The sequence below is a fragment of the Porites lutea genome, chromosome 5, assembly GCF_958299795.1.
Source record: "Porites lutea chromosome 5, jaPorLute2.1, whole genome shotgun sequence".
Classification (NCBI taxonomy): domain Eukaryota; kingdom Metazoa; phylum Cnidaria; class Anthozoa; order Scleractinia; family Poritidae; genus Porites; species Porites lutea.
In genome coordinates this window covers 881,264-899,276 of record NC_133205.1, presented here as the reverse complement: position 1 = coordinate 899,276, position 18,013 = coordinate 881,264, and the positions used below count along the sequence as shown (strand labels likewise).

General features: G+C 40.3%; 1 protein-coding gene across 1 annotated transcript in view; it reads right to left on the bottom strand.

Moving 5' to 3' along the window:
• Positions 1-3,522: 3,522 nt before the first annotated feature.
• LOC140939115 (spatacsin-like) overlaps positions 3,523-18,013 on the bottom strand; it is a 39,514-nt gene continuing 25,023 nt past the window's right edge. Inside the window, exons 31-50 of the mRNA XM_073388674.1 lie at positions 17,734-17,849; positions 17,362-17,469; positions 16,430-16,616; positions 15,628-15,842; positions 15,337-15,474; positions 14,206-14,385; positions 13,444-13,632; positions 13,227-13,343; positions 12,184-12,492; positions 11,411-11,548; positions 11,073-11,133; positions 10,368-10,538; positions 9,600-9,742; positions 9,400-9,507; positions 7,641-7,809; positions 7,357-7,389; positions 6,950-7,020; positions 6,379-6,528; positions 4,800-4,957; positions 3,523-4,356 (exon numbers count right to left, since the gene is read on the bottom strand). Of these exons, the coding sequence (XP_073244775.1) occupies positions 4,176-4,356; positions 4,800-4,957; positions 6,379-6,528; positions 6,950-7,020; positions 7,357-7,389; positions 7,641-7,809; positions 9,400-9,507; positions 9,600-9,742; positions 10,368-10,538; positions 11,073-11,133; positions 11,411-11,548; positions 12,184-12,492; positions 13,227-13,343; positions 13,444-13,632; positions 14,206-14,385; positions 15,337-15,474; positions 15,628-15,842; positions 16,430-16,616; positions 17,362-17,469; positions 17,734-17,849 (2,942 nt within the window). The 3' untranslated portion in view covers positions 3,523-4,175. The remainder of the gene's footprint in view (positions 4,357-4,799; positions 4,958-6,378; positions 6,529-6,949; positions 7,021-7,356; positions 7,390-7,640; positions 7,810-9,399; positions 9,508-9,599; positions 9,743-10,367; positions 10,539-11,072; positions 11,134-11,410; positions 11,549-12,183; positions 12,493-13,226; positions 13,344-13,443; positions 13,633-14,205; positions 14,386-15,336; positions 15,475-15,627; positions 15,843-16,429; positions 16,617-17,361; positions 17,470-17,733; positions 17,850-18,013) is intronic.

Sequence of the window (18,013 nt, the reverse complement as noted above, 5' to 3'; positions counted from 1 at the left end):
AACTTGTTAACGTTGTGATAACTCACACTTGTAAGCGCCTCGATTTAAAAAGTATTGGTGGGGTTTCATTTTTACGTACATTTTACGCGCGTATTGACTTTACCCTTAATACGTATGATAATTATACAGGCTGTAAGTGTTACCACGTAATTAATAACGACAATTTGTGTGGCACCTGCGTAATGCACCTATCAATGTAAACCCCGTGGGGGGGGGGGGGGGGGGGGGAGTGCGGGCAAGGGGTGGGGATTTGACAAATTTTAAAATTTTTCGATCAAATTCCCCAGGGTGGGAAACGAAAGGTCAATCAAAAGTGTCAAAAAAGCCCCCACCCCAGGGGAAAAAATCTAAACAAACAATGCTATAATACTATATAAAACGAATAAAAGAACATTTCAAACACATTGTTACTACTTTTATTTACGGTTTACGGAAGCTCCATTAAATTACTCGCGTAATTAAGTATTTTCTCTCTCCACTAGCATCTCTTATCTTGAACAACAAAATCACTCCAGGAAGATTGACCGTGCTATATATTATTAATAAAACGTAAAATGCTTTATAACATCTGCTCAACATGTCGGAACAGGTCGGATCAGTGACCCATAAAAAATCCTTTGACTTTCATGGTGGAATTCGATTTCAATCGAGTTTTACTATTAGATGGGAACTTGAAGATAAAAACTTCCTCAAAATAGACATTATCTGTTTAGATGACAGTTTAAAGTATCGGATTATGGCGATTAAAACAAATGAAAACTTCATACCTTTCTCCAACGACGTGACTTTCAGGAAGCCTCGAGGGACTTGGAAACTGCTTCTGAATTGATACCAGGCTTCTGTCGGTCAAAGTCAAATGTCCCGATCCCGGGGTCGCTTCACACGATCAAAAGCCCGACAGCGGGGATAGTCCCAGGCATCAAATCCCCTCCCCTTGCCCGCACTCCCCCCCCCCGCCCCACGGGATTTACATTGATAGGTGCATAAATGCTTAAAAAAGCGTCGCAAAGACGGACTGATAGCGTTTTAGAGAATTCCCTCTCAAGACAAGCGACATAAAGGCGGCAATGAATGTTATTAGGAGTAGGATCTTTATAAGGCTAGAAGAAACCTGAGCTCTTCTCTAGAAAATGGACGTAATCATTAGTAAGGCATGATCAATATGCAAACAATTGGCTAGCCTGAGGAAACAGCCGATACTGGTTTTCCCGAGGGGACAATGCGAAATGTCGGCTGTTTTCTAAGCCTAACAATTGGCCGGTAGCTGTGTCTTTAATGTGATCCGCAGCACCGGGCAATTCCTTTCATCAAGATCAAGAAGCTTGTTCGAGGGCGGACCTTACAACAAAAAAAGGTATAACCAAAAAAAAATGTCCAAAAACAACAAACAAACCAAACAAAACATGCAAGTTACAGAGTATTAAATATTTCTTTCTCTTTCTTTTTTTTTTTTGTCCAAAAATGATAAATGGGAGAGCATAAGTTCTGTTCTTCATTCAGCTTAAAGCAAATACTGACAAAAAAATTCAGTAAATAGAACGGTAAGTACAGTATGTTGCCCAGTATCCGGCGGTACCAGTATCCGGCCACTTAAAGCAAAAACTCAATTTTTGCAGCGCGCTTTACGGTTTTCGGTAAACAAAGTATTTTGAATGGAGGATGAAGATTTCAGCTTTAAAATGCAAGTTTTGGCCCGTTTACAGCTTGAGAAACAGTTGTAGAAGGCGCCGTTCTGTTCAGGTGGGTAAACTTTTCATGGCTAATATTTACGCTGTTCACTGCGCAGTAGAACAAGTAGTGTTCAAATAAGGGTTGGTAATATGTGATATTTTTAAAGAAACTGTTTTATATTTAAGTAATGATCCGGGTAAGGTGGATAGCAATTTCTTTTGTTATGCGGCAACGGTGTTTTCCCCACATAGGAATGTTCTCATTTTTACACAGAGAATGTATAAACCTACATGAAGGCCGTTTAAGCAATAAAATGCATTTACACTCCACTTTGAAAGGGTGTTTTTTTGTGTTAAAAGATTTTGACCAATCACAAGGGTTAAAAACAATAGCCAAGAAAAGTTTACAATTTTACATGTTTCCCACATAGTAGTTCTTTGTTATTCAAACTGAGACCAGATTTTGTTATATGGAAGATGGTTGGAAAGTAAGGATGAATATATGTACTGCTTTATGAAGTTTTGATAACTTTTGCTGTTTAAGCCAATCAGAAGTAAGTACAGACAATAGAAAAGCTAGCACCTTTTTTGCATTCCAACATGTTCGTTGCCGTTTAGTGCTATCGTTCTTAGTGAAGATACTAAAGAAGTCAGGTTGTCAGCAAATTCATTAATTCTTCTTGAATTTCAATTTGTTTGGAATAACGGAGGCCAGAAACATTCACTAAGTATTGATGTTAGGTGGGGTGGGGTGCCCAGTATCCTGCCAGTTTTTTTCTTTGCTGTGCAGAATCGATGATAAGCTGCGTACATTATCCTGGCAAGATTTATTTCATATCTATAACAATAGTTAAAGCTTAGTATATATAATATAATCTGCATAATGTTATTCTACTCAACTCCTTATGGAAATTCAGAGGCGAACTGATTCCGAGTGCACTGCTTGTTTCCCGTGACTGCATTTTCTATATATAACCGGTAGCGTCGTAGTTGAACGGAAAATTCTCATACAAATCCCCCAGTTGTGACTGCTGGAATGGGGTTGCAACAGACTGAAAAAATTTCTAAAAGGGATTGAGAGATATGAAAGTCAAGAAGGGGGAATAAGTGCTAGAAAACAGCAGCCCAAATGTGGGGACTGAGCACGAAGAAATTAACAGTGTAGGTCAGACTAAATGGGAGAATGACCTTTGACCGTCCGCTGGAAGGGCCCAAAAAATAAAAAAAAATAAAAAAAACGCCGGTTTGCAGATTGGCTAAATGAAGTTTGTATTTTATAAGAAAAAAAAAAACAACAGAATTTTGTCTTTTTTGTTAGTTTCTTTTGTCATTTTTTCTCCATATATTTCTATTCATTCGTAGTTTTCCCCACCATACCCCAGCTAGTCATGTTTTGTTTCATGATTCTAGGTTCCCAGGTCGATTTATATTTTTGGAATCGAATGCCAGTCTACTTTGCACGTGCAAGAGGAGCTTATAAGTCTATTGCCTCCATTTTATTTACGCGCGTACGAACGTAAAAGTTACGCGGCAGTGGAAATCCACCCCTACAAAGACAATCAGACACGGGTTTCTTATGAGACTTGGCGGTGATTTTTCGGTAGTTTAAACCCTTTCATTTTCTTTAACCAACGCTGATTTACATTCGTGTTACCTTCTGTCCTCTTCCCGTAAGGGATTTTCAATCTATTTCTATGTCTCATTTTCTTCATACGAAATTCGCGTTCTTCAGTGTACTTTATTGTAGATGTCTGGATGCCCATGACATTTTCTGTGCTACAGAAGATGCTTCAAGCCCTTTAGTCCATCGTGTTTTGTTCAGACAAAACCTTTACGATTAAAAACACAACTATCAGAGATTTCGTATTTATTGCACCATATTTTTTAATTGTAGCAAATATATTGAAATAAAAAAAAATAAATTATTTCTCTGAACATAGATTATTCATATATGTAATTAATTACGTTTTAATTACCTTATTACCTACTACAATAGTAGGAAAATTTCTGTGGTCTAGACACAGAGATCCTAATCTTAAGCATGTTTGGCGTCAAGTTTCTTGTTAACAACAATACGCCATTAGCAAAATTACTCCTTTCTGCCATTTAGAGGGCCATTTATAAAAAAAACCCCAAGAGACGTATTTGGTAAAAAGAAAATTACTTAAGTTTTCTAATTACTTTATAGGTTCAATGAAACTATTTACGGTAGAGCTATGCCTTGAACGAAGACAAAAATAAAAAAAATACCACTTAAAATATTTTCAGGTTGTGTCATCGTGTCTCGGAAAAAATACTTTTGGTGTTGCATTCCAGCGCATTAAACACAGTCTTTGTTATGAGACAATTTATTGAGTCGACAGAACGAGAAGTTGGTTTCGCGCTGCATCTTTTCCAACTTGCTTGTAAGCAAGAGTCATAAACTGCGCTTTGTTATCATTTTTTCTTGAGCCTGTAAACAGGCAGCCAGCGGTTTGTTCCTTAATTCCAGCTACACACACCACTTCATGGCACCATCACGTCTCTTAAAAAGGCACCTCCATCACCTTCAAGAATGCTAGTACCCAGATCACGGAAGTTCAGGTCAGTAGCTAGTTTGTAACGCATGCGCAAATCATTTACAAATCCCAAGAGTCTTTTCATGTTGGCCGCAGCTTGTGATGAGCGATAAGTTTCATTCTTGTACCTAAGAGATGCGGAAATTACATTAAGACTTACGGTCGTATTCGTGGAATAGTCTAGGGCGGTAGGTTGTCACATACACTTATGCCCAATTAAAAAGCAAAAGCAATTCCGTTGTTTTTAGCTGTTGAATATGGTATTTTGGGAGGTACAATGTATGCTCTACTTATAGGGATCGAAGTACTGACAGGGAATGAAATTTCAGGAGTTTTCCAGGTTAGAAAAGTGACAACTTCAGGACCCAAAATGGAAAATTTTGTTGCTAATAACGTGCGTTTAAGGCAAAAAGGTCCATGCAATTTTCATGCCAATTAAATAGAACTTAACATGCGCCGAACCGATAGACAATTATCGTGCGATCAATTAATCACAAGAAAAAGAAAAAAAAAAAAGAAGAGAAAATGAAATTACCAACTCTTTAGCCGGTACAACATGCATGTGACTTACTTGTGAGCGACATCAACATAAAGATTGTTGGTGATAGGCAAGGCCGAACGCATGTCTTGAAGATAGTTAAAGTTGCCTTTAACAACCACTTGATTGTAGATAGCGTCAACCCAAACACATATATCACGCTTCTTGTACGCGTCAGCAACCAAAAGAGACTGCGGGAATTAAATAGCCGAATGATCGGTCCGTTAACAAGATTTTTAGTCGAAATTTTAGAGTTAGGTATCTTAGCCTAAATAGCAAGCGGGTTTTTTGGTGTGTTTTTTCTTCATGTGTCGCAAAGTAAGAGATGAAACGAGAAAACGATGGAGGGAGGGGGCGAGAGAAAGAATGTAGAGAGTGTCTTCTGTCCCCCCCGGTTTTCTCGTTTGACCTCGGTTATGTTTTCTCACGGTTGTATCCCTTACTTTACGAAGCACAAGAGACAAAAACACCTAAAAACCTGCCAGCTACGAAGGACATACTTATCTTAGATATCAGAACAAAAACTAGCAAGTTCTCTATTTCGAGAGTCGCCAGGAGTCACGCGAGAGTAGCAAACGAAAGAAGATGCGAGTGCGAGGGGCCAGGAAAGAAAGGGAGAGCTGAAGTGTCATCCGCGTCTTCGCCCACCCCCTAACGGACGGTAAAGCCGTTTGGGGGGGGGGGGGGGGGGTGGGGCCTTGCCGCCCGTTGCAGGGTGGGGCGAAGAGACGGACGATACTTCAGTGTAAGATCCTTTTCCTCCTCCTCTCGCTGCTCTCTTCGCTCGCCGGCAATGGAGAGCTTGCTAGTAGACTGAACAAAACCTATCTAGAGTAATTCTTATGGATAAATCGGCTTCGAGCTACTTACTTTTGGGAAGAAATAATGAACAGTAAACGACAACTGAAGGAAAAACTTGGTCACGTGATACAAATTGACATTTACCGTTTGCTGTAAAAATCTATTGTTCGATGACTGACAGCTCCAAGGGAGTGTTTACATGAAAAAACTCGCACCAGCGCGAGTTTCATACCGGGATGACTTTTTGATTTCGTATCGCGTCATGATGACTGGTCGTTTCATATCTCGTTATTTGAAGGTACACTTCATGTTGATAAAATACACGTGTGATTCAAAGTCGCAAACATTACGCATGCGCTACCTGTTCCAGTCTACCGGCAGACCGATTTCACGCCGAAACGGGTGGTTGTTTGCCGTTTACATGATGCCGTCGCATCATGATTTCGTCCCGGAGTAAAATTCTTGCCCCGGTAAAACAACGGGGGTGAACTCACGCCGGAATGACTCGCGCCGGTATGACATTTTGTGGTAAACTGAACAAATATACAGCTATGAGAGGGAACCGGAGTGAACTCGTGCAGGCGCGAAAGTCTCCCCGGTGTCATGTAAACACTCCCTAAGTTGTGAAAACAATCAGCTTTACATAAAAGGCACGAAATGGCTGGGTGTTGTTTGTGGAAACTACTGTTGGTTGTCCTATTGGTTAGTTACTGGGTGAGGGTGGTGTGAGTACTGTTAGCAAGCCTCTTTTAAATCTTTCGTGATCTGTCAATCCGTGGCTGTGGCTTGAAAAAAACGCCAAGAATCTTACCTGGAAAAAGTTACCATGGTTAGCAAGGAACCTCTTAAGAGAATGTTCATCAAGATTGACCACAGTCACACCAGTGGGAAGAATCTGGATTTGGAGGTGAACCAACCGAGCCATCCTGAGACAAACCTGTGAATGCCGCCAGCAGTTCTCCTATGAATTGCCAACCGAATCTTAAGTATCAATGCTACGTCAGTCTAACAAAATAGCACTTTTATTTGAAGATTGAAAAGGGCACCAAAAAAAAAAAAAATTAGAAAGAAGAATTGAATGTTATGTTGTGTTTGTATTGCATTTCTCCCTCATGCGTGTGCCCCGGGTGCTTTTAAAAACCCAAGTGTGAATCTCTTGGGCTTTACTTGAGGTTATAATTCCTGTCATAATCAACATAGGAAGATGGAAAAATTGTGCGGAAAATTTGGCCGTTTTTAGCATTTTTGTGGTTCGTTGTCATTCAGCAAAGGTTACGCTAACATGTGACATGTCACGTACTTACCTTAGCACACAAGAAGTCACGCGTTAACATGTCACATGTTACGCACTCAACCTAACAAGTGACATATCACTCACTCACCTTGGTGTAGTTATCCGAGGCATAACAGAAACATTTCTTAATGGAGTTCAGTTCGTAAAACACCTCAGCACCTGACAAATAAACAAGTTACCCAGTGAAAAGTACTTGGGAAGGATGTATTGCTAATGATATTCCATGCGCGGGACAAAGAAAAATGATAGTCACCAAAGGGATTCATTTGATGACCTCAAGACACCGGGGGGTTCACGCCATAGAGCTGAGAGAGTAAGACATTTATAAGCTTCCTTTGTAGCACACCTCCTGTGTTCGTTTTCCATTGATAACGCTGTGCGTGAGTGGAATAATATCAAGAATTTTGGCACAGTATGACGGTTACAACAACAACATCAATAGCTAAATACGTAACGAATGGCCACTTTACTAACATGTGAAATATTACTACTCACCTTTATCTGTTAACCCCTGACCGCTCCTTTTCTCTAAGGTATGAAAAATGATGCAGTCAAAATGATAATTGTTTCATGGAAAGGTAGGAGCTGGGAGAATGGCAGCAGCAAAATCAGAGTGCATACATGAGCAGGCTCACAATCGAGAAGCACTGTTATTGACAGCAGCTTTAATTCTGACCAATAAGAGGAGAATGCTGCCAATCAATCAATCAATCAATAAAAACTCTTTGTTTGTTATATAAAAGTAAAAATATTTGCGTGGATGGCTACTGACTCGGTACCTGGAAAGCAATCTCCTAAGTTAGCAAGTTGCTTAAGAGCTGTCTCTTCCAGAGTCTGGGCGATCTCTCGATGCATGCTAAAGTGATGAGCCACCATGGAAAACTTATCTGTGTCATCTGGGTGTTGTCTTCGCAGATATTCGAGAAGGGCAACTTTAAGCTTATTTTCCTGAAAAAAAAAAAAACGATTTTAAACGTAATTTCTCATCCACGAAACACCAAAGGCTTTAAAGAACTTTTTAACAGGTGCCGTTCTTTCGAACTTAAATTGGTGGCACGCGTTGGGTTTTAAGGAGATGGGAAAACAGGGGTACCCGTAAATAGAAAACTGGGCCACATCGGTAAGAAGCGAGTGCACCACTTTTGCAATCACTGTAAAGTTTACAAAGTGGCGTCCACTCAAAGGAAATAGGGAGCTTACGCAACGATGACGGCGATGTCAACGAGAACGTCAAAAAAGCAATAGGTTTAGATAAGCAAAACAACAACTCTGCACGTGCATCACACTTTCTGGTACATTTCTTTACCGTCACCGTACGACTACGAGATGAAATTTCCTAATTTCACTTTTTATAGAGGACGTGAAGGCAAGGGAACGATTATCTGTTTCCTTGTCGGAACTTAGATACGGTTCTTAAGAATTCAGCTCCAAACAAATTCCACTACCTTTGCCAAATTGAACCAAATGGGATAAAAGCGATGAATTCGGAAACAGCGAGAATTCACCTAGCCTGCCTCGCAGATGTTATCTAACCGCAGAAGGTAACGTCTGCGCCGGAAGTAGCGCCGCCGAGATCCGTGCTCTGGACCCCCAACGGACTCAAAAAATTAACAGAAGCGCGAATTTTCCTTCAACCTTATTGGCAAATTGACAATGGCTTTTTTAACAGGCCAATCATGGCCCGTCATTACAGTCAAGCCAGGTCAAGCATACCCCCCAAGATTCCAAATTCAAAATTTGAAGTTCCTAGCTACAATAACCGAAGTTTTTATTTTATGCAGGCTTCATGACTGGATAAAGCTTAATTCAATGTGCGATCTCTCTGGTCAAACAGCCGTGTTTGATCGTTTTGTGTCTCGCTTAAAGTTTTTGCCCCACTAGACCACTACTAAGTAAAAAAATGTCACTCCGAAAATTTACCGATCATATCCGATTAAAGGTCGAATGCCGCTTATCGAAACACAAAAGAACGTGAGAAACAAAAGCACTATTGTCTTCCAAAAATGCAACCCTAACAATAGACAAAGTTTCATAAGCGTTGGTAGTTGTAAATTTCAGATTCATCTCTGCATTCTTGCATGCGTAATGGCCATGAATTAACACGCGAGGCAGTTATGGAATTTCTACCAGCTCAGTTTCCCTGAATTGACTTAAAGGACTTAGAAGTAATTTTATCCATTCAGAGATTTTCGATCTGACCAAATACGGAGAAGTTCTCGTAAAATATTCACCGCTCATTACGCATCCAGGAATGCCGATGTGAATTTGACACCAGTTACGGGAACGACTAACGGATTCATTTTTCTAATAATCAATTCATTAATAGAATCTTGGGGGGTACGCTTGACCTGCCTTGACTGTCAATCCTGGTACACAGGTGGGGATACGGAACAAGGATTTCAGCTCTGGCTCGCAGACGGACTTAACCAGAGGTTGAGGTTCGTCTGCGGCGCAAGCTACCAACCTACAAAAGACTAAAATGGGTGAAAAGACGAAAATACGAATTAAAACATTTTTCAATAAAAAGCAATACGTTACCTTTTCTATCCCCTTGCGGCAGAGCAGTTCAAAGTACTCGTGTTCAAACAGCGTGTCAAAGATGTAAGACATCTCATTGAATCGACCAACACCAGTCAACAAACGAACCTACAACAAGCAAAACATTACCATGGAACTTCCTGTTTACAACAACTAAGCAAGCAAAAAACCTTCGAAGTCGTTAATTGTCGGGTAATTACCATGAGCATATAATCTCCGCTTTCTGCCAGCGCTGAAGTGAGAACTCGTCCATTCCGGAGCACAGTTGCAATGCCTTCCATGTTACAGGCTAATGTGTGACACTCGTGAGCTCGTACTAACAGCTCCACTTCTAAGCTCAACCCTGTTTAGATTAACAGATACCTTTATATAATCAAAAACATTCTGAAAAACAGGGTGTTAAGATCGAGCTTCCCTAGTCCACAAATCCTGCTAGCTTTTTAATATAGCCAGAAGCTTATACTTTTTAAGATTTGGAGCGATTTCACTCACGTTACTAGCAGCAATGTAAATTTATTGGAACCAAAGACGTGTTTACAGGAGTAGTTTGGGACACCATCTCGGCCGCTGTTTTAACGTTTTGGGACACCGATATGGCGGACGTGTTGTCACGTGAAAACGCTGGGTCCACAGGAGACACCAACCTCGCTCCCAGAGTTCTTCTCAAGAGAGGAAAACAGAGAATCCTGGGAACGAGGATGAGGAAGACTGGACACAATGTTTCATCCTGTATTCTGAGACACCTCCAAGTTAACCTCCAAGTCGGTCTAAAAAACCTCGCCTGCTTCTCGTTTATCAATCAACTTTTTAGTGTTTGGATATCGGATAAAACACTGCGTCTCGTGTTGGATGAATTACTTGAACTGCGTCTCACTCTCGAATACTTTTTACTGGTAGTTAATACAACATCATCATGATGCGATGAAAGTGAAACGAATAAATAACTAATAACAATAACTAAAACGTACCGCCACGGGGTGCCGTTCCTGTCACACGATCACTGACCAACGCTGTAGCAGCGTTCAACAAGCGGCTACCAAGCAGAGAGTAGTCTGGGCACAAGCGGATCATATGACTTATGTCTTCACATGAGGGTGCTGCATTCACTGTAAGATCACTGTACTGCCTTCCCGATATGTCTGCGAGAAAAAAAAACGCACAAAAACACACATTCAGTTCGTTAGTTAGTTACCCGTTTGCAAGACAGACCAACACTGTGTTAAAACGCCTAAGATAATCAGCACAGGTATTCCTTGGTCGTTGCATTTGAGGCAAAACACCCCTTTTATTAAAACAGGGAGGACAATGACTTGAAAATAAGCGCACAAGGAAGTCCAAATCAACCAGTGAATGGGACTCAAAATGAGCGACTTGGAACGTCAGCGACTTAGAGAACCAGAAACACTCTTTACCTGTACTCAAATAAACAGACGCAGAAACAGGATGAAGTGGATAATATTATAGTCAAGTCCTGAAAAACTAAGGCTGTCGCCAGACTTCATAGTTTAGATTTTTATTGAATGGTTACACTTAAGGCACCCAGATTTAAGAACAACACATACCTTCACCTGTGCTATGAACTCGGAGGGAATTTAAGATGATGTCGGCTAAAAATTGAGTCACCTGAGGAAATGGTTACACTTACGGCACCCAGATTTAAGAACAACACATACCTTCACCTGTGCTATGAACTCGGAGGGAATTTAAGATGATGTCGGCTAAAAATTGAGTCACCTGAGGAAAAACATACAAGTGAGAGATTTCGGTTTAACATCAGTCTCAGTTACCGAGGGAGAGCGTGCAATTCGTACCGTGAAACCTCACGAGTGATCTTGTGATGGACCACTAATATCATTGAGATTGAATAGCAAACTATCAGTGGCAGCTCGATAGAGGTTTGCTCTGTTGTTATTTTTTGTAATTGCTATAACAACCGCGATATTTTCAATGTTTGATATGTGATGAAACACGGTCACTCGTGTTTAGTGGTAGTACATTAAAAATAGCCTACCTCCTCAGTGTTCATTTGAATAGCTTTAATATAAATATCCATAAGTTTGTATCGGTTGTCAAATCCAGACAGCAACAGCGCCTGAAGTACGCTCAAGGGTTTCTTTTTCACAATAGTCTCATACTCTTGACCCAAAGTCTGTAATAAACAAGTAATCATTTCAGTGAATTATCATCGCGTTCATGTCCTTCAGTAAACCAGTAAACACATGTTCGCACAGAAACCTGGTCCAGCACGGGAGGATCAAGTTAGCAAATTTGGAATATTAAGTCCACTTTCTCTTAACGGACACCCGTACAAGACAGACACATTTCTAAAATGGACACCAAGTGTTGGCCCCCGCTGTTCTTCAGTCATTTTCTAAGGCTTTCTATGAGGCAGACACCTCTTCAAGACGGCAAATGGATTTTATACCTCAAATCTCGTTCTTACATGCTTTTAAAAATCATTCAAAAAGTGCTGTCTTATCTATACAAATACACGAGCGAGAAAGAAATGAACTGTTCATTTTTATGTTATGACAGACATCTAATAAGTCGGAAAAACCCTACCTTGCTCCGCAGGGACGGGTAAGACATGACCCTGGGACACCAACTTTCTAACGTTGGGCAGTAACCAAATTTCCCTCCACCAGTGTGGCCCGGATCCATTACTCGGAGTGGTTTTTCTCCGGCTACTCCAGTTTGCTTCTTTTCACAAAAATCAACATTTCCGAATTCAAATTGGATCTGGTAAAAGAAGAGCCACTATATGGATGTACTAGTATTTCTTACCTGAGCAACCTTGTAGCATACAATGATGCAGTTGCAGCATCTCTTTGCCTGCTTAGAGTGAAATGCCAGACTTTCCATGGTGGTGATGATATCTTCAACTTCCACCCAGGACACAGAGGACATGGAAGACACCGAGGAAACAGAGTCATGGCGATCACCAGGGGAAGTAAAAACAAAACTTCCGCTGCGTTGAAATGAGCCTGGGCGATTGAGACTATTGCTTGCTCTTCTGTTTGGTTTGATTAGTGCCTGGATGTGATCATCTAAGGTGTCCACGGAGCGTGTGCCTTGAGCCAAATAAATACACGACTGTTGCAGAAAAATACACAATTAATAAATATATTCCTAAAAATTACATAGAGGATATTACACGGTGGCGCGAAGGTATGAATTTTATTTTCTCGTGGCAAAACAATATTTTGCTCACTCGCTGCGCTCGTTCGTAAATGTTGTTTTTGCCACGAGAAAATTAAATTCATATCTTCAAGCCGCCGTGTAATGTTCTTTTTATTATATAGACAAAAAGACATCGATAAAATAATAGATTTTTATTCGGCAAAAAGTAATTGTCACCGCTCAAATTTACAGTACAGCAATATAAGACATTGTTTACAATAATCTTGAGAAATAACACTGAGCTGAATAAAGCTCTACAATGACAAAATATAAGCAAAGCTTTGAAAAATGTGTAATTAAATTCAAAGGACGCAAGACGCCTACAAATTTTGGAGGGAAATTACCGAAATTACGTCATCGATAAACTCACGTGTGAGATTATGGAAAATAAACCACTCGGGTCCCGGATGTAGTTTTTATGAATTTTACGCGTGGTATATTTTCCAGTAAAACACTCGTGTCTATATAATAAAAGCAAGAAAAACTGCTGTATTTTACAGTAGCAACGTGAATAAATGTTCGGTAAGCTTAAAAATGTTCGTTTGCCTTTGCTCCGAAATAAAAATACAGCTACTCATATTGGTAACGAAAGCAGAGGTGAGGGCATTTGTCTCCCACCAGAACCTCCAACAATTTTAAAGCCTCACCATGACAATGTCCAAATCCAAACAACTGTGAGAAAATAAGTTTGCCAGCCAACGTGCCTGAGTCACATGACAGCTCTCTACCAAGTTACCAATCACATTCTCCAAGGCGAGGAACTCCTACATTTAAGCAATAAAAGAGGCACGTGTTACATATCGCACGAGGGCTCAATTTATAGCAACAGGAAAACTTGCGACAGATAACACGTGATCGTATAACCTTTTCCGTTGATAACGGGCAGTCAGAGTCTAATTCAAAGACAGCAGCATCATCTTGGACAAATTCTTTAAGGTTGACGGTCTTATAAGAAACCAAATCAAGGTTGCTTGGCTTGATGTCGCTTAGTAACTCCACCTCCGTTTCGTGGGAAAGGAATTCCAGGTGGCTTACAGATCGTGTCAGTCTACTCTGGAAAATTAAAAGACAGAAAAAAGAAAATGACGCTACTCGGAACGTTAAGAAACTTGTTGTATATAGGTTGGTTAAAGGGTCTAACCCGCTGTCTTACAATCTGTTAAATGGGTCCCAGTCAAGAACTCAGAACATCTCTGTTATATAGTTTCCTAATTTTTTTTTCTCTACTTTCGGTCAAGTACCCCAAAAGTTAGTTTCGCCCGAAGTTATGTCCCCCGAAACCAAGTTGCGTCCCCCGATATTATTAAGTCAAGTCGCCCAAAATGCTCAGTAATGTCGCCAGAAATTTTTGTAATAAGTGCATGAAATAAATCTCGTTATTTAAGCGATAACGAGACGAAACAAGAAGGATAAATGTGTAATATATCTGGTTCTGTAAGCGATGATGAAACGAAACAAGCGCGATAAATGAGTAATACATCTAGTTCTTCACGCCTTGATGAGATGAAACAGGCGCGATAAAGATGTTAGGATGTTGTTGAACATGATAAAATTTCGGGCGAAATAACTCTGGTTACAAGCGACATAGTAACAGGGCATAGCAACAGGGAACATTACTCCTCTAACCTCGTAGTCTTTCTCTATCTCTGCTCGTATTTTAAACAGCCACCGGTTCTTTTGAAGTTCCTTTAGTTCCGCTGGTGTTTTTTGCCGCTGGCTGTCAGTAGAATTTGAAAACCACTTCACTGCTATCCCAAGGAGCATTGCGCGTTCAGTAAATGTGAGATGTTCATCTTTAGCTTGGCTCTGTAACAAAAAAGAAAAGAAACAACAAATTTCATCATGTAACGGGCAGGGGACAAGCGAGAAAGTGAGATCACATTCTATCAAAATACGTATTTGATCTTACAACTGGGCTTAACATTCGCCAAAACAAAAATGAAAAACTGCGTGGTTTCTTCCAATTCACTTTGTGCACGTCAATAGTGAGCTTACGCAACAGGACGGTACAAAGAAGAGAACGGCAGAACGCTTGTGTGTGACAAACATAACAGGCCTATTACCTGTGTGTAAGTTGCGATGTTCAATTAATATAACTGTGTTTTGATCATTCACAAAAGATCTTTTAAAAGGACGCTGAAGTTGGCGGAAATTATCTTTAAACAGAATAATTGTCCCGCTTGTCACATAAGGTTTGCTGTCTTCCTCCCTCTGCCGTCCCTTTGCGTAAGTTCAATAACAGCTCATGTTAAGATATAGTTTTACCACATGTCATCAAGATCATCTCTTGATGTCATACAGCATGAAACTGCTTGTCTTTCCTCGAAGATAATCTAAATCGCTCTGTTGATCACAGTAGTATAGAGGGAAATGTTCACTACCTGTTTTACTTTGCAGAGAACCTAATTGCTGTAATTCGTAATTCATAACCTTCCATGACGTCATAGTTATTGTCTTTATCTCAGGAGTCTATGACGTCATCATGTTAAGGCATTTCTCTGCAGGACTATGAATGAGGTCAATCATTAATGTCTTCAGGCACGAATTTATGAGATGCTTGCCCAAAAAAGGAGTACTAGGACCCTACCATACTACTCATATAGTAAAGACCTTTTTTCAGATTTAGAGTGGGTTAAGATTATAAACTAAAAAAAAAAACTAAAAAAAGCTGCTTTTCGGCAGTGACCTTTTTACTTGAGAAGAAACAATCAGTACCATAATATTGATGGCTGATTGAATGTTACTTTACAAGGTTACCTCAAAGAATGATCCTACAGTGCTTTCTTTACAGTTGTTGCTTCTAAAGCATATTTCAGCCTTGTGCCAGAATGCTAATCGCCCTTGTTCGATTTCCCACAACATGGAATTTTTGGCACCTTCCAACTCTGCTTCGACCTGAGAATCATTAACAAGTTGACATGAGCTCACACAATTTGATTTTTGTGAAACGAAAAGTACCCACTAAAATTCTTAATAAACTTAAATAATTTTTTTAAAATAATTCTTAATAAACTTGAAACTTGAAACTTGATTCTAAGATTTCCTGACCTCCTTGAGTGTAATGTGATCATCAGACAAGCCAACCATCTCAGCAAACTTTCGCGCCTGTGCAAAGTGTTTATCGTTAAGCAATGCTACCAACACCCTGTGTTTTTCATCGTCAATGTCTTTAACAATCGGTGACAGCATCACATCAAGCCGGATGGTAGTGCTAGTGGCGTGAAGAACTTTGCAAACTTCATGCAATTCAAAGTAATCAGGCACTGTAAACATGAATAAAAATTACAACTTGGCTTATCATCTACTCGTTAAAATCTGCCACCACCGTACAACCATCATAGTTTTCGTCCAGTGTTAAACATATACCATTTTCTCCGTCTTCTTTATTGTTACAAAGCGTCGCGGTTCCAAATCACAAACGTGACCTTCAGTCAGAACAGTTGTCTTAACTCAGATGTTCGTCTAGAATTCTTTAGTATGGGGAGCAAGGGTGGCGCAGTGGTGAGAGCACTCGCCTCCCACCAATGTGGCCCAGGTTCAAATCCCGGCGTCGACACCATATGTGGGTTGAGTTTGTTGTTGATTCTCTCCCTTGCTCCGAGAGGTTTTTCCCCGGGTACTCCGGCTTTCCCCTCTCCTCAAAAACCAGCATTTCCAAATTCCAATTTGACCGGGAATAAGGTAGACGAAGAACCACTATGTGGATGTGCTACCTGCTAATCGTTACTTTATTTATTTATTTATTTATTTATTTATTTATTTATTTAGTATCTCTCCACCAGGTCTGACGGCTTCTCGTGTTTTAGACAATCTTTACAACTCAAAGTTTCCAACGCAATTTTGTACTAACCTTGGCAAGAAAATTTTTTTCCAAACATGGCTTTGGCCAAAATCTCTAGGAGATGTCTCTGTTGGTAGGTGCTCTCGGAATGTGTCAACATCTGCTTTGTGACTTGACTTGTAAGCTTTTCCAGCCAATCTACACTACCAATCTTGATCTCATTCTTGCTTTTGTCTGCCCCAACTTTCAAAGACTGCTGATGAAGTAAATAAGTGCACTTCAAATGTTAGAACAAAATTATGCAGCAGTGCATTGATTCGAACTTTATTTGCCCTTTGTGATTATGGATGGTAATTTTATGTTGCTGAAATAAACTCCGATTTATAATCGAGCTAAACTTCTGCTAAGACGCAAAAAGAGCTGCTGAAGAGACATGCGGTAGTCTGTGCACAAGCGTCCCCTTCACTCGGAAAAAATATTGAAGGGCGGCTGTACACAGGCTAACCACCCTCCTAGACCCATTAGAAGCTAGTTGGGTCGGAATATTCATGATAGAAAGGTTACATGGAAAACGCGAAAGCCCCCGGGCAGTCATTCCTACCGAGCCAGCTATGGGGGCATTTGAAGCAGGAACTAGTTAAGTTAGGCGACGTGCAAACGGCCTGAACATTCTTGGATATTACAGGTTGCGTCCGTTTGCACACCCTGTTGCATGTTCTTGCGTGTTGTTGCGCAAAGTTTGAAACCGGTCAAACTTTTAGCCCTGTCCAAACGGACGCAACATTGTTGGCCAGCAACTCCCAAAATTGTTGGGAGTTGTTGCGTCCGTTTGCACGTAACATTGTAAAAGTGATTCAGGAGCTCTACCATTCTCCTGATCATTTCTTAGGTATATTATATTCCGTCCCAATAACAGCTGTCACGTGGTCGCCCAGAATGGCGGTGACCTCTGTAGTCAAAGTTGCACCTTATTATCGGCCATATGTTTCTCTGTTTCGTACCTTGTTGTAATATATTTTAAATGACTTCAAATGTTCCTTGCAAGCCTCATAATCTGAATGCACCAAAAACGTCTCATGGAAACGGAAAAAATGTACCAAAGGACTCTCCTACGAAAGATAGAAAAAGTCGGTTGCCATTTGGTCTTCCGATAGAGGACAACAACGTTAATATAAAATTGAACAGCAATAAAATCTTAAATTGAAAGTTAATGACCGCATATCTTCAGCTAAAATATACTCCGCTTATTTTTTATTATCTCCGCGTTCTAAGACAATTCCTTCGTTGCAAACTTCTCTGTGGTATTCTTCTGGGTGAAAAGCAAAGAAAAAATGAACCTCACCAGCCTAATTTTTCCATTTAAACGAACTTACCGGATCAAAAATATAAAAGGCCTTAACGAGGGTGTGCGCAAACTTGTCACGTTTGTCAGCAAGCGCCATGATGAGAGCTGTCAGGTCCTCTTTGGTCCATTGGTGCCACTGCAGCTCTGTTTTCAAGTAAAACACATATTCACAGGACTATGAAGTCGCCACTTTTCTGGAATAACCGTTTATGTTTATACCTTTAATGGGGGTATTTTACGGAGCAGATCTAGGACCTTTACCTCAATAAGCCTATGTACAAAATTTCAGACGAAAAAGGATTTACAGT